This window comes from Pseudophryne corroboree, chromosome 6, assembly GCF_028390025.1.
Source record: "Pseudophryne corroboree isolate aPseCor3 chromosome 6, aPseCor3.hap2, whole genome shotgun sequence".
Classification (NCBI taxonomy): domain Eukaryota; kingdom Metazoa; phylum Chordata; class Amphibia; order Anura; family Myobatrachidae; genus Pseudophryne; species Pseudophryne corroboree.
Window position 1 is genome coordinate 644,920,666 of NC_086449.1, and position 14,396 is coordinate 644,935,061.

The following is a 14,396-nucleotide window of genomic DNA, read 5'->3' on the forward strand; positions in this document are numbered from 1 at the left end:
CACCCGAATCCGTCAAAAAAAATTCGGTGAGGTTTTGCCAAAACGCATTCGAACCCAAAACACGGCCGCGGAACCGAACCCAAAACCAAAACACAAAACCCGAAAAATTTCAGGCGCTCATCTCTACCGTATATGTCCATTGATACTGCCGTATATGTCCAGCAGTACTGCAGTATATGTCCAGCGGTACTGCCGTATATGTCCAGCGGTACTGCCGTATAATTCCAGTGGTACTGACGTATAAGTCCAGTGATCCTGCCGTATAATTATAGTGATCCTGCCGTATAATTACAGTGGTACTGGCGTATAAGTCCAGTCCAGTGATACTGCCGTATATGTCCAGTGATACTGCCGTATATGTCCAGCGATACTGCCGTATATGTCCAGCCGTACTGCCGAAAATAAATTCAGTGATCCTGCCGTATAATTCCAGTGGTACTGGAGTATAAATCCAGTGATCCTGCTGTATAATTACAGTGATCCTGCCGTATAATTGCAGTGATCCTGCCGTATAATTACAGTGGTACTGGCGTATAAGTCCAGTCCAGTGATACTGCCGTATATGACCAGTGATACTGCCGTATATGTCCAGCGGTACTGTATAATCCAGTGACCCTGCCATATAAATCCAGTGATCCTGCCGTATAAGTCCAGTGATCATGCCGTAAATTCCAGTGGTACTGGCGTATAAGTCCAGTGATCCTGCCGTATATTGTAATTGCAGTGATCCTGCCGTATAAGTCCAGTGATCCTGCCGTATAATTGCAGTGATCCTGCCGTATAAATCCAGTGATCCTGCCGTATAATGCCAGTGATCCTGCCGTATAATTCCATATAAGTCCATATAATTCCGTATAAGTCCAGTCCAGTGGTGCTGCCATATAAGTTCAGTGGTGCTGCCCTGTGCTGTATATTATTTACTCCAAATAAAGGGGTTATTAATATTTAATCCAAATAATTTTCACAGGGTTTGCCCTGTGTGGTGTAGAGGTACGCTCTCCTGTACCTCATGATGTTATATAACTCCAGAAAAATAATGGAGAACAAAAATTTGGAGGATAAAATAGGGAAAGATCAAGAACCACTTCCTCCTAGTGCTGAAGCTGTTGCCACTAGTCATGACATAGACGATGAATATGCCATCAACGTCGTCTGCCAAGGCCGATGCCAATGTGATAGTAGAGGGCATGTAAAATCCAAAAAGCCAAAGTTCAATAAAAATACCCCAAAAAAAGAAATTTAAATGGTCTGAGAAGAAACGTAAACTTGCCTATATGCCATTTACGACACGGAGTGTCAAGGAACGGCTAAGGCCCTGGCCTTTGTTCATGACTAGTGGTTCAGCTTCACATGACGATGGAAGCCCTCTTCTTTCCACTAGAAAAATGTAAAGCGTTAAGCTGGAAAAAACACAGCAAAGAACTGTGCATTCTAAGATAGTATCACAAATCCCCAAGGAGAGTCCAAGTGTGTCGGCAGTTGCGATGCCTGACCTTCCCAACACTGGACAGGAAGAGGTGACTTCTTCCACTATTTGCACACCTTCTGCAAGTGTTGGAAGTAGCACCCACAGTCCAGTTTCTGATATTCAAATTGAAGATGTCACTGTTGAAGTACACCAGGATGAGGATATGGGTGTTGCTGGCGCTGAGGAGGAAGTTGACGATGAGGATTCTGATGGTGACGTGGTTTGTTTTTTTTGTCCGTGGGATGAATAAGCCCATTGTGATACCTGGGCAAAATACCAAAAAAAACACCTCTGCGGTGTTTAATTATTTCTCCACAAATCCGGACAACAGGAGTCAAGCAGTCTGTTGCCTCTGTCAATCTGTAGAGGTAAAGACGTTAACCACCTAGGAACATCCTCCCTTATAAGTCACCTGCAGCACATTCATCAGAAGTCAGTGTCAAGTTGTGAAACTTTGGGTAAGAGCGTAAGCAGTCCACTGACACCTAAATCCCTTCTTCCTCTTGTACCCAAGCTCCTGCAAGCCACACCTCCAACTCCCTCATCGTCAACTTCCTCCTCAGTCAAGAACGTCAGTAGTCCTGCAGGCCATGTCACTGGCAAGACTGAGGAGTCCTCTCCTAACCGGGATTACTCCGGAGGATCCTTGAGTGGTACACCTGCTGTTGCTGCCGCTGCTGTTGTTGCTGCTGGGAGTCGATTGTCATCCCAGAGGGGAAGTCGGAAGACCACTTGTACTTCAACTAAGCAATTGAATGTCCAACAGTCCTTTGTGAGGAAGATGAAATATGACAGCAGTCATCCTTTTGCAAAGCGGATAACTGAGGCCTTGACAGCTATGTTGGTGTTAGAGGTGCATCTGGTATCCGCCATTAGATCAGTGGGACTTAGAGAATTGTTTGAGGTACTGTGTCCATGGTATCAAATCCCATCTAGGTTCCACTTCACTAGGCAGGCAACACCGAGAATGTACAGAAACCTCAGAAAAAGTGTCCTCAGTGTCCTACAAAATGCAGTTGTACCCACTGTCCACTTAACCACGGACATGTGGACAAGTGGAACAGGGTAGACTAAGGACTATGTGACTGTGACAGCCCACTGGGTAGATGTATAGCCTCCCGCGGCACCAACAGCAGCGGCACCAGTAGCAGCATCTTGCAAACGCCAACTCGTTCCTAGGCAGGCTACGCTATGTATCACCGCTTTCCGGAAGAGGCACACGGCTGACAACCTCTTACGGAATCTGAGGGACATCATTGCACAATGGCTTACCCCAATTAGACTCTCCTGTGGATTTGTGATATCAGACAATGCCACCAATATTGTGTGTGCATTACATCTGGGCAAATTCCAGCGCGTCCCATGTTTTGCACATACAATTAATTTGGTGGTGCAGAATTTTTTTTTAAATGACAGGGGCGTTCAGGAGATGCTGTCGGTGGGCTGAAAAATTGCGGGCCACTTTCGGCATTCAGCCACCGCGTACCGAAGACTGGAGCGCCATCAAACACACCTGAACCTGCCCTGCCATCACCTTAAGCAAGAGGTGGTAACAAGGTGGAATTCAGCACTCTAAATGCTCCAGAGGATGGAGGAGCAGCAAAAGGCCATTCAAGCCTATACATCCACCTACGATATAGGCAAAGGAGGGGGAATGCATCTGACTCAAGCGCAGTGGAGAATGATTTCCGTCTTGTGCAAGGTTCTCCAACCCTTCAAACTTGCCACACGTGAAGTTAGTTCAGACACTGCCAGCCTGAGTCAGGTTATTCCCCTCATCAGGCTTTTGCAGAAGCAGCTGGAGAAATTGAAGGAGGAGCTAAGACGGAGCGATTCTGCAAAGTATGTGGGACTTGTGGATGGAGCCCTTCATTTGCTTTGCCAGGATTCAAAGGTGGTCAATCTGTTGAAATCAGAGCAGTACATTTTGACCACCGTGCTCAATCTTAGGTTTAAAGCCTACGTTGTATCTCTCTTTCCGGCAGACACAAGTCTGCAGAGGTGCAAAGACCTGCTGGTGAGAAAATTGTCAACTCAAGCGGAACGTGACCCATCAACAGCTCCTCCTTCACTTTCTTCCGTAACTGGGGCCGCGAGGAAAAGGATAAGATTTCCTAGCCCACCCGCTGGCGGTGATGCAGGGCAGTCAGGAGCGAGTGCTGACATCTGGTCCGTACTGAAGGACCTGCCAACGATTACCGACATGTCTACTGTCACTGCATTTGATTTTGTCACCATTGAAAGAATGGTCGACGATTATATGAGGGACAGCATCCAAGTAGGCATGTCAGACAGTCCGTATGTATACTGGCAGGAAAAAGAGGCAATTTGGATGCCCATATACAAACTGGCTTTATTTTACCTAAGTTGCCCCCCCTCCAGTGTGTACTCCAAAAATAAGAATTTACTTACCGATAATTCTATTTCTCGGAGTCCGTAGTGGATGCTGGGGTTCCTGAAAGGACCATGGGGAATAGCGGCTCCGCAGGAGACAGGGCACAAAAAGTAAAGCTTTAGGATCAGGTGGTGTGCACTGGCTCCTCCCCCTATGACCCTCCTCCAAGCCTCAGTTAGGTACTGTGCCCGGACGAGCGTACACAATAAGGAAGGATTTATGAATCCCGGGTAAGACTCATACCAGCCACACCAATCACACTGTACAACCTGTGATCTGAACCCAGTTAACAGTATGATAACAGCGGAGCCTCTGAAAGGATGGCTCACAACAATAATAACCCGATTTTTGTAACTATGTACAAGTAATGCAGATAATCCGCACTTGGGATGGGCGCCCAGCATCCACTACGGACTCCGAGAAATAGAATTATCGGTAAGTAAATTCTTATTTTCTCTATCGTCCTAGTGGATGCTGGGGTTCCTGAAAGGACCATGGGGATTATACCAAAGCTCCCAAACGGGCGGGAGAGTGCGGATGACTCTGCAGCACCGAATGAGAGAACTCCAGGTCCTCCTTAGCCAGGGTATCTAATTTGTAGGATTTTACAAACGTGTTTGCCCCTGACTAAATAGCCGCTCGGCAAAGTTGTAAAGCCGAGACCCCTCGGGCAGCCGCCCAAGATGAGCCCACCTTCCTTGTGGAATGGGCATTTACATATTTTGGCTGTGGCAGGCCTGCCACAGAATGTGCAAGCTGAATTGTATTACACATCCAACTAGCAAAAGTCTGCTTAAAAGCAAGAGCACCCAGTTTGTTGGGTGCATACAGGATAACAGCAAGTCCGTTTTCCTGACTCCAGCCGTCCTGGAACCTATATTTTCAGGGCCCTGACCACATCTAGCAACTTGGAGTCCTCCAAGTCCCTAGTAGGCGCAAGACACCACAATAAGCTGGTTCAGGTGAAACACTGACACCACCTTAGGGAGAGAACTGGGGACGAGTCCGCAGCTCTGCCCTGTCCGAATGGACAAACAGATATGGGCTTTTTTGAGAAAAAAAACCCACCAATTTGACACTCGCCTGGTCCAGGCCAGGTCCAAGAGCATGTTCACTTTTCATGTGAGATGCTTCAAATCCACAGATTTGACTGGTTTTAAACCAATGTGTTTTGAGGAATCCCAGAACTACGTTGAGATCCCACAGTGCCACTGGAGGCACAAAAGGGGGTTGTATATGCAATACTCCCTTGACAAACTTCTGGACTTCAGGAACTGAAGCCAATTCTTTCTGGAAGAAAAATCGACAGGGCCGAAATTTGAACCTTAATGGACCCCAATTTGAGGCCCATAGACACTCCTGTTTGCAAGAAATGCAGGAATCGACCGAGTTGAAATTTCTTCGTGGGGCCTTCCTGGCCTCACACCACGCAACATATTTTCGCCACATGTGGTGATAATGTTGTGCGGTCACCTCCTTTCTGGCTTTGACCAGGGTAGGAATGACCTCTTCCTGAATGCCTTTTCCCTTAGGATCCGGCGTTCCACCGCCATGCCGTCAAACGCAGCTGCGGTAAGTCTTGGAACAGACATGGTACTTGCTGAAACAAGTCCCTTCTTAGCGGCAGAGGCCATAAGTCCTCTGTGAGCATCTCTTGAAGTTCCGGGTACCAAGTCCTTCTTGGCCAATCCGGAGCCATGAGTATAGTTCTTACTCCTCTACGTCTTATAATTCTCAGTACCTTAGGTATGAAAAGCAGAGGATGGAACACATACACCGACTGGTACACCCACGGTGTTACCAGAACGTCCACAGCTATTGCCTGAGGGTCTCTTAACCTGGCGCAATACCTGTCCCGTTTTTTGTTCAGACGGGACGCCATCATGTCCACCTTTGGTAATTCCCAACGGTTTACAATTATGTGGAAAACTTCCCCATGAAGTTCCCACTCTGCCGGGTGGAGGTCGTGCCTACTGAGGAAGTCTGCTTCCCAGTTTCCATTCCCGGAATGAAACACTGCTGACAGTGCTATCACATGATTTTCCGCCCAGCGAAAAGTCCTTGCAGTTTTTGCCACTGCCCTCCTGCTTCTTGTGCCGCCCTGTCTATTTACGTGGGCGACTGCCGTGATGTTTTATCCCACTGGATCAATACCGGCTGACCTTGAAGCAGAGGTCTTGCTAAGCTTAGAGCATTATAAATTTACCCTTAGCTATATTTATGTGGAGAAAAATCTCCAGACTTGATCACACTCCCTGGAAATTTTTTCCTTGTGTGACTGCTCCCCAGCCTCTCGGGCTGACCTCCGTGGTCACCAACATCCAAAACTGAATGCCGAATCTGCGGCCCTCTAGAAGATGAGCACTCTGTAACCACCACAGGAGAGACACCCTTGTCCTTGGATATAGGGTTATCCGCTGATGCATCTGAAGATGCGATCCGGACCATTTGTCCAGCAGATCCCACTGAAAAGTTCTTGCATGAAATCTGCCGACTGGAATTGCTTCGAAGGAAGTCACCATTTTTTTACCATGGCCCTTGTGCAATGATGCACTGATTTTAGGAGGTTCCTGACTAGCTCGGATAACTCCCTGGCTTTCTCTTCCGGGAGAAACACCTTTTTCTGGACTGTGTCCAGAATCATCCCTAAGCACAGGAGACTTGTTGTCTGGATCAGCTGCGATTTTGGAATATTTAGAATCCACCCCTGCTGTTGTAACAGTATCCGAGATAGTGCTACTCCGACCTCCAACTGTTCCCTGGACTTTGCCCTTATCAGGAGATCGTCCAAGTAAGGGATAATTAAGACGCCTTTTCTTCGAAGAAGAACCATCATTTCGGCCATTACCTTGGTAAAGACCCGGGGTGCCGTAGACAATCCAAACGGCAGCGTCTGAAACTGATAGTGACAGTTCTGTACCACGAACCTGAGGTACCCTTAGTGATAAGGGCAAATTTGGGACATGGAGGTAAGCATCCCTGATGTCTCGGGACACCAGATAGTCCCCTTCTTCCCGGTTCGTTATCACTGCTCTGAGTGACTCCATCTTGATTTGAACCTTTGTAAGTGTTCAAATTTTTTTAGATTTAGAATAGGTCTCACCTAGCCTTCTGGCTTCAGTACCACAATATAGTGTGGAATAATACCCCTTTTCTTGTTGTAGGAGGGGTAATTTAATTATCACCTGCTGGGAATACAGCTCGTGAATTTTTTTTTTTTTTTTCCATACTGCCTCCTTGTCGGAGGGAGACCTTGGTAAAGCAGACTTCAGGAGCCTGCGCAGGGGAAACGTCTCGACATTCCAAACTGTACCCCTGGGATACTACTTGTAGGATCCAGGGGTCCTGTACGGTCTCAGCGTCATGCTGAGAGCTTGTCAGAAGCGGTGGAACGCTTCTGTTCCTGGGAATGGGCTGCCTGCTGCAGTCTTCTTCCCTTTCCTCTATCCCTGGGCAGATATGACTCTTATAGGGACGAAAGGACTGAAGCTGAAAAGACGGTGTCTTTTTCTGCAGAGATGTGACTTAGGGTAAAAACGGTGGATTTTCCAGCAGTTGCCGTGGCCACCAGGTCCGATGGACCGACCCCAAATAACTCCTCTTCCTTTATACGGCAATACACCTTTGTGCCGTTTGGAATCTGCATCACCTGACCACTGTCGTGTCCATAAACATCTTCTGGCAGATATGGACATCGCACTTACTCTTGATGCCAGAGTGCAAATATCCCTCTGTGCATCTCGCATATATAGAAATACATCCTTTAAATGCTCTATAGTCAATAAAATACTGTCCCTGTCAAGGGTATCAATATTTTTAGTCAGGGAATCCGACCAAGCCACCCCAGCTGTGCACATCCAGGCTGAGGCGATCGCTGGTCGCAGTATAACACCAGTATGTGTGTATATACTTTTTATGATATTTTTCCAGCCTCCTGTCAGCTGGCTCCTTGAGGACGGCCCTATCTATAGACGGTACCGCCACTTGTTCTGATAAGCGTGTGAGCGCCTTATCCACCCTAAGGGGTGTTTCCCAACGCGCCCTAACTTCTGGCGGGAAAGGGTATACCGCCCATATTTTCTATCGGGGGGAACCCACGCATCATCACACACTTCATTTAATTTATCTGATTCAGGAAAAACTACGGTAGTTTTTTCACATCCCACATAATACCCTCTTTTGTGGTACTTGTAGTATCAGAAATATGTAACACCTCCTTCATTGCCCTTAACGTGTGGCCCTAATAAGGAATACGTTTGTTTATTCACAGTCGACACTGGATTCAGTGTCCCTGTCTGTGTCTGTGTCGACCGACTAAAGTAAACGGGCGTTTTAAAACCCCTGACGGTGTTTTTGAGACGTCTGGACCGGTACTAATTGTTTGTCGGCCGTCTCATGTCGTCAACCGACCTTGGCGCGTGTTGACATTATCACGTAATTCCCTAAATAAGCCATCCATTCCGGTGTCGACTCCCTAGAGAGTGACATCACCATTACAGGCAATTGCTCCGCCTCCTCACCAACATCGTCCTCATACATGTCGACACACACGTACCGACACACAGCACACACACAGGGAATGCTCTGATAGAGGACAGGACCCACTAGCCCTTTGGAGAGACAGAGGGAGAGTTTGCCAGCACACACCAAAAACGCTATAATTATATAGGGACAACCTTATATAAGTGTTTTCCCTTATAGCATCTTTTTTATATATTTCTAACGCCAAATTAGTGCCCCCCCTCTCTGTTTTAACCCTGTTTCTGTAGTGCAGTGCAGGGGAGAGCCTGGGAGCCTTCCCTCCAGCCTTTCTGTGAGGGAAAATGGCGCTGTGTGCTGAGGAGATAGGCCCCGCCCCTTTTTCGGCGGCCTCGTCTCCCGCTCTTAACGGATTCTGGCAGGGGTTAAATATCTCCATATAGCCCCCGGAGGCTATATGTGAGGTATTTTTAGCCAAAAAAGGTTTTCATTTGCCTCCCAGGGCGCCCCCCTCCCAGCGCCCTGCACCCTCAGTGACTGCCGTGTGAAGTGTGCTGAGAGGAAAATGGCGCACAGCTGCAGTGCTGTGCGCTACCTTAAGAAGACTGAGGAGTCTTCTGCCGCCGATTCTGGACCTCTTCTCGTTTCAGCATCTGCAAGGGGGCCGGCGGCGAGGCTCCGGTGACCATCCAGGCTGTACCTGTGATCGTCCCTCTGGAGCTAATGTCCAGTAGCCAAGAAGCCAATCCATCCTGCACGCAGGTGAGTTCACTTCTTCTCCCCTAAGTCCCTCGTTGCAGTGATCCTGTTGCCAGCAGGACTCACTGTAAAATAAAAAACCTAAGCTAAACTTTTCTAAGCAGCTCTTTAGGAGAGCCACCTAGATTGCACCCTTCTCGGCCGGGCACAAAAATCTAACTGAGGCTTGGAGGAGGGTCATAGGGGGAGGAGCCAGTGCACACCACCTGATCCTAAAGCTTTACTTTTTGTGCCCTGTCTCCTGCGGAGCCGCTATTCCCCATGGTCCTTTCAGGAACCCCAGCATCCACTAGGACGATAGAGAAAGAGTGTTTAGTGCAGTCGGTAACCTTGTCAGCGATCGGCGTAGGAGGTTACTTCCACAAAAATGTGGAGAAGATGATGTTCATCAAAATGAATTATACATTTCTCCAGGAAGACCTTTACCAGCAACTGCCTCCAGAAAGTACACAGGGACCTGTGATGGTGGATTCCAGTGGGGACGAATTAATACTCTGTGAGGAGGAGGATGTACACACTGAAAGGGGCGAGGATTCGGAGGATGAGGATGAGGTCGACATCTTGCCTCTGTAGAGCCAGTTTGTGCAAGGAGAGATTGATTGCTTCTTTTTTTGGTGGGGGCCCAAACAAACCAGTAATTTCAGTCACAGTCGTGCGGCAGACCCTGTCGCTGAAATGATGGGTTTGTTAAAGTGTGCATGTCCTGTTTATACAACATAAGGGTGGGTGGGAGGGCCCAAGGACAATTCCATCTTGCACCTCTTTTTCTTCTTTGCATCATGTGCTGTTTCGGGCCTAGTTTTTTTAAGTGCCATCCTGTCTGCTACTGCAGTGCCACTCCTAGATGGTGTTTTTGCCGCACACTTTTGTCGCTTAGCTTAGTCATACAGCCACCTCGGTGCAACCTTTAGGCCTAAAAACAATATTGTGAGGTGTGAGGTGTTCAGAATAGACTGGAAATGAGTGGAAATGAATGTTATTGAGCTTAATAATACCGTAGTATCAAAATTACTCCCAAATTCTGTGATTTTAGCTGTTTTTATGTTTTTTTTCCAAAAATCATCCAGATCCTAAACCAAAACCAAAACACGAAAAGGGTGGTTTTGGCAAAACCAACCCAAAACCAAAACACGAGCTGGGAATTAGAACCAAAACACAAAACACGAAAAGTGACCGCGGCACATCTCCAATTTTAAGTGCCTCAATGGCCACACTGCAGCTGTGTGCTTGGCTAAGCAGAAGAGCTGCAACTGCTGTTGCCAGGAAAGGGGGAAGGGGCCTGGGGGCCCCACTGGGCCCTTAGTGGGTCCCTCAGTTAGACCTGGGCCCAGGTAATTTGTACCCCCCTCTCTCGACACCACTGCACAGGAGCTCCTGGTGGTTGTACTGTAATCAGCAGAGTATAAACAGGTGAACACAACACACAGAGCTGTTGCCTCTTTGACAGAGATGGGCAAAATATGGCCCATGGTCTGGATGCGTTCTGCAAGGCAATTGGGTCTGGTCTAATTCACCCTGCAGCACCTTTGTTGTTACTGTTGACAACTCAGACACCACAGTGATCACAATAATCTACAGCTCTCCAAAGCTGCTGTACTGGGAACTTAACAGCCAAATACACATTGCTCTCAGGGGCAGAGCCAAGCATGTCAGCAAGTACTGTAGACAGGTCAGTCTTCTGTGGGAGGCAGTTATGTATGTTTTATATTTTTCCGTGGAGGCCAATGTGTTTTGTTTGTTCCTATTGGGGCCAATTTATTTTTTTGTTTCCTGTGGGGGCCAATGTGTTTTATTTTTTTTCTATTGCAGTGTTTTTCACCTGTGCATGTGTCTGAGTTACACAGTGCATCCACCATGATGGTGCTCGTACAGAGTCACAGTACAGATTCTGACGTACGCACAAACAAGTATATTAGAAATGTGTTGGGCATTCCTGGGTGGTTACGGGGGATCGGTATGTAAAATTGGCGGCTGTCAGTATACCGACAGCAGGATCAGGGCCACCGGTGTGTCGGCAGTGGGGCGAGCGCTAGCAAGCCTCTTGAGAGCACGGTGGCTCGCTGCACTCGCCACAGCTTATATTCTCCCTCTATGGGTGTCGTGGACACCCATAGAGAGAGAAAAGCCTGTGGAGCAGGGATTCTGGCAGCGGTATTTCACCGCTAGTCGGGATTCCAGTGTCGGCATTGTGACGCACGGGATCCCGGCTTGCGTTATTGTATCCGCTTCCCGGTGTACACACTGCTGGATTGCTCACATTGGAGGCCATACTCAGATGGATGATCCGCACCTACTGTAGCATAGGGCTGGTACGAGTTTCAGTAGTGAGACCGATGATGGTGTCTAAAGATGCACAAAGCATGATTGCAGCGTCTGTAGAAACTGAAAGTGGGTGATTCAGTCCTTGCTCATCCAGACGCACGGATGTACACCAGGGAAGGGCATTATAGCGACATTAGCATGAAGTCACAGACGCAACTGCAGTAAAAGATGCAAGGAAGGCCGCAGCTGAATCCAGTTCAGAATCAGGCGCTATGAGGAGGGATCCCACCCTCCTTGACAGAGGCCACTCACTAGAGTCAGGCATGTGACCATTCTCTGTGGATGAATTTGCTGATATCTGCTGGCTCCCCCAGTTACTATGCCTTGTGCACCAGTTTTATCCATTGCCCATTGACTGAAGAATAACAATACAATAAGTCAAATACCATCACCATACGATCAACACCAGAACCCTCCAGAGTCCGCTCTTTATTTCCCCCCTAGCACAGCGAACCCCTGCTACCACTTCCTGGAATGCCGTATATACCTGCCTGCACCCTTTCCTAGCACCACTGGCCTTTAGGCTGCCCATGGCACCCATCCCACTTATAGGGTGCTGGCACCATCTTTGCGGCACCTCTACTCTCATTGCACTTTAACAACACCACTGGCAAATGCTCTTATCTAGGTAGCGTCTACTGGTATACTGTGCTATTATCAGAGCCTTGCACAGCAATCCGTTCTCATCTTGTGATCCGATCTCATCTGGTGATAATACCAACCATAGCAAGTGCAGCGCAGGTTAGGTACGGAGGGGTTTAGTTTAGCCACAGTCCCGGAGGGCTAGGATTGGGCTGCCACATGGGAGATGTTAGGGTTAGACTGCAGGAAGGGGGGACCGCCGGTCACATTACTGACACTGGGATCCGGAACACCTGACAATCACCATGCCGACTAGCAGGGACTATTCCCACTCGTGGGTGTCCCTGACACCGATAGAGTGGGAATAGAACTTGTGGCGAGCGCAGCGAGCCACCGAGCCCACGCAAGGAGCTTCGTTACGCTCGCCCTCCTATCCCCACTAGCATTCTAAACCTCGGGATCCTGGCATCAGTATGGTGACCGGCGGGATCCCAAATGTCGGTCACCCATATTCAACCCCTAGGGAGGGTTAGGGTTAGGCTGCGGGAGCCGGGAGTTAGTTTTAGGCACCACCACAAAGATGTTAGAGTTAGGCACTAAGGGGGGAGGTTAGGGTTAGGCTGCGGTAAGGGTGGGTTTAGGTAGTTGGGGAGAGTATTCCTTACTCACCCCTGTCTGGATTAAATTCATCGGGATCCTGGCATCGGTATTATGACCATCGGCATCCCAACCGCCTCCAATTCACACTAAACTCTGTTCTTCAGCTATCGGTCGGAACCTGAAATATTGCTGAGAAAACTATTTGCAGTCAGCACAATGTTTTATTTAATATCAGTAAAACAACTGAAATAGAAGTGCACCACTAACAGTAAACTGAGCAGTTGGCCACAAAGCTGAGCAACGGAAAAACATTTGTAGTATTTCAAAGCAAAAGTGATAAAAAGCTGCAGGTCCAACAATAAAACGGGAAGCAGTCACAATTACCTCACACATATAGTATAAGATAATGCTGATGTAGGATGTCTCAATCTGTATAGGAATGGAAAGGCAAAGGTATGCAGAGACTAATGAACTGTATCTCTCATGAAATAATGGATAATAATCGGTAAATGAAGCATTCTGACAGACTTTGTAGGTAAAATAATTGTTGTCCCCTCGCAGCAGCAGTGCAAGCATTAGAAAAAATAAATTAAGTGTGCAAGGTGTTAAGCACTTGACTGAAATCTGATTTAAAAAGAAAACTTCAAATTAAATAGTGTCTTTTGAAAAAAAGTGTAATGAAGTAAAAATTATATTTTTAGAAGTGTGTCTTCCCGTGCCAACAATTTAATAATAGATTAATATCAGGGCACACGGGCTTCAGAATGCGTTCGCACAGCAATCTCGGGTGCAAATTAGTCAATGGTGTTGGTGGTTACTTCATTGCTGTTGGGGGGGGCCGGACCAACAACAGGAAAGTGATTCTGCACAATTTCCTATTTTAAATGGTGGGGATGCAGAGTGAATGCATGTCTGGCATCGGTTGCTGCTGATGTAATGCCAGTTAAGAGGCTAAAGTGTACACAGGGGCTAATTCAGGTTGGATTGCAAATAGCGATCCAACTGGAATTTTTTCGCCCGCAGGTGCCCCACAGAAAATATAAACGCCTCTGCCTGTCAAGTGGGGATGGGGGGGCGGCAACGCTCCATTTCCAAGGCAAAAACGGAGCGTTGTGGGGGCACGGCGTTAAAACGGGGGCGTGGTGTGGGCGTGATCAGGGCAGCTGCATGACTAAAATGGCCACTGCCATCACTAAAATGGCTGCGGGCCCCATGCGGGCGCAGCCAGGCTGCGCCGACAGGAGGCTACCCTATTTTTAGCAATCATGCTGCAATTGCAGTGCGACCGAAATGTAAGCGTGGTCGGGGGAAGGGGGGTGGGGGGTATGGTGGTCAGCATGCTGGGCGGCCTTGCCCTGCGATGGGCAGCCCCCACCTACTTAGCAGAATTTGCAATCCTTACTGAATTAGTCCATAGAGTGCATAGAGTGGACCAGTAGACAAAAAAATGGGGTTGAGCCCAAGGCCTGTGGTTGTAAATAGCTACTGGATGCTCACTGGAATGGAGAGTGGGTAAACTTGTTCAGTCAGACAGGCAACAATCAAATTAATGGATAATCTGAATTAGAGACCAATTCAGATGGCCTCTCCATGAATAGTACATTACATTGTTTCATACTTACCTGTGTAATGTATTACCAGAGTGATAATCTCCTGCAGCACTCGGCTCCTGTCACAGATGGAGAGCCAGCACTACACCAGCCCAGTCAGCATCTCCGGAGATGCTGGACCCCCCCCCCCCCCCCCCGCAGTGACGTACAAGGATCAGTGCGAAGCCACGCCACTTTTGAT

The 14,396-nt window shown here is 48.0% G+C and overlaps 1 protein-coding gene across 3 annotated transcripts in view; it reads right to left on the bottom strand.

Moving 5' to 3' along the window:
- The window catches only part of PDLIM4 (PDZ and LIM domain 4), a 520,316-nt gene that overhangs the window by 378,175 nt on the left and 127,745 nt on the right, over positions 1–14,396 (bottom strand). Inside the window, exon 3 of one of the 3 annotated variants that reach the window (XM_063928187.1) lies at positions 12,675–12,794. The exons of the other annotated variants lie outside the window; for them this stretch is intronic. Coding sequence (XP_063784257.1) covers positions 12,675–12,695 — 21 coding nt within the window. The 5' untranslated portion in view covers positions 12,696–12,794. The remainder of the gene's footprint in view (positions 1–12,674; positions 12,795–14,396) is intronic. 3 annotated transcript variants of the gene reach the window in all.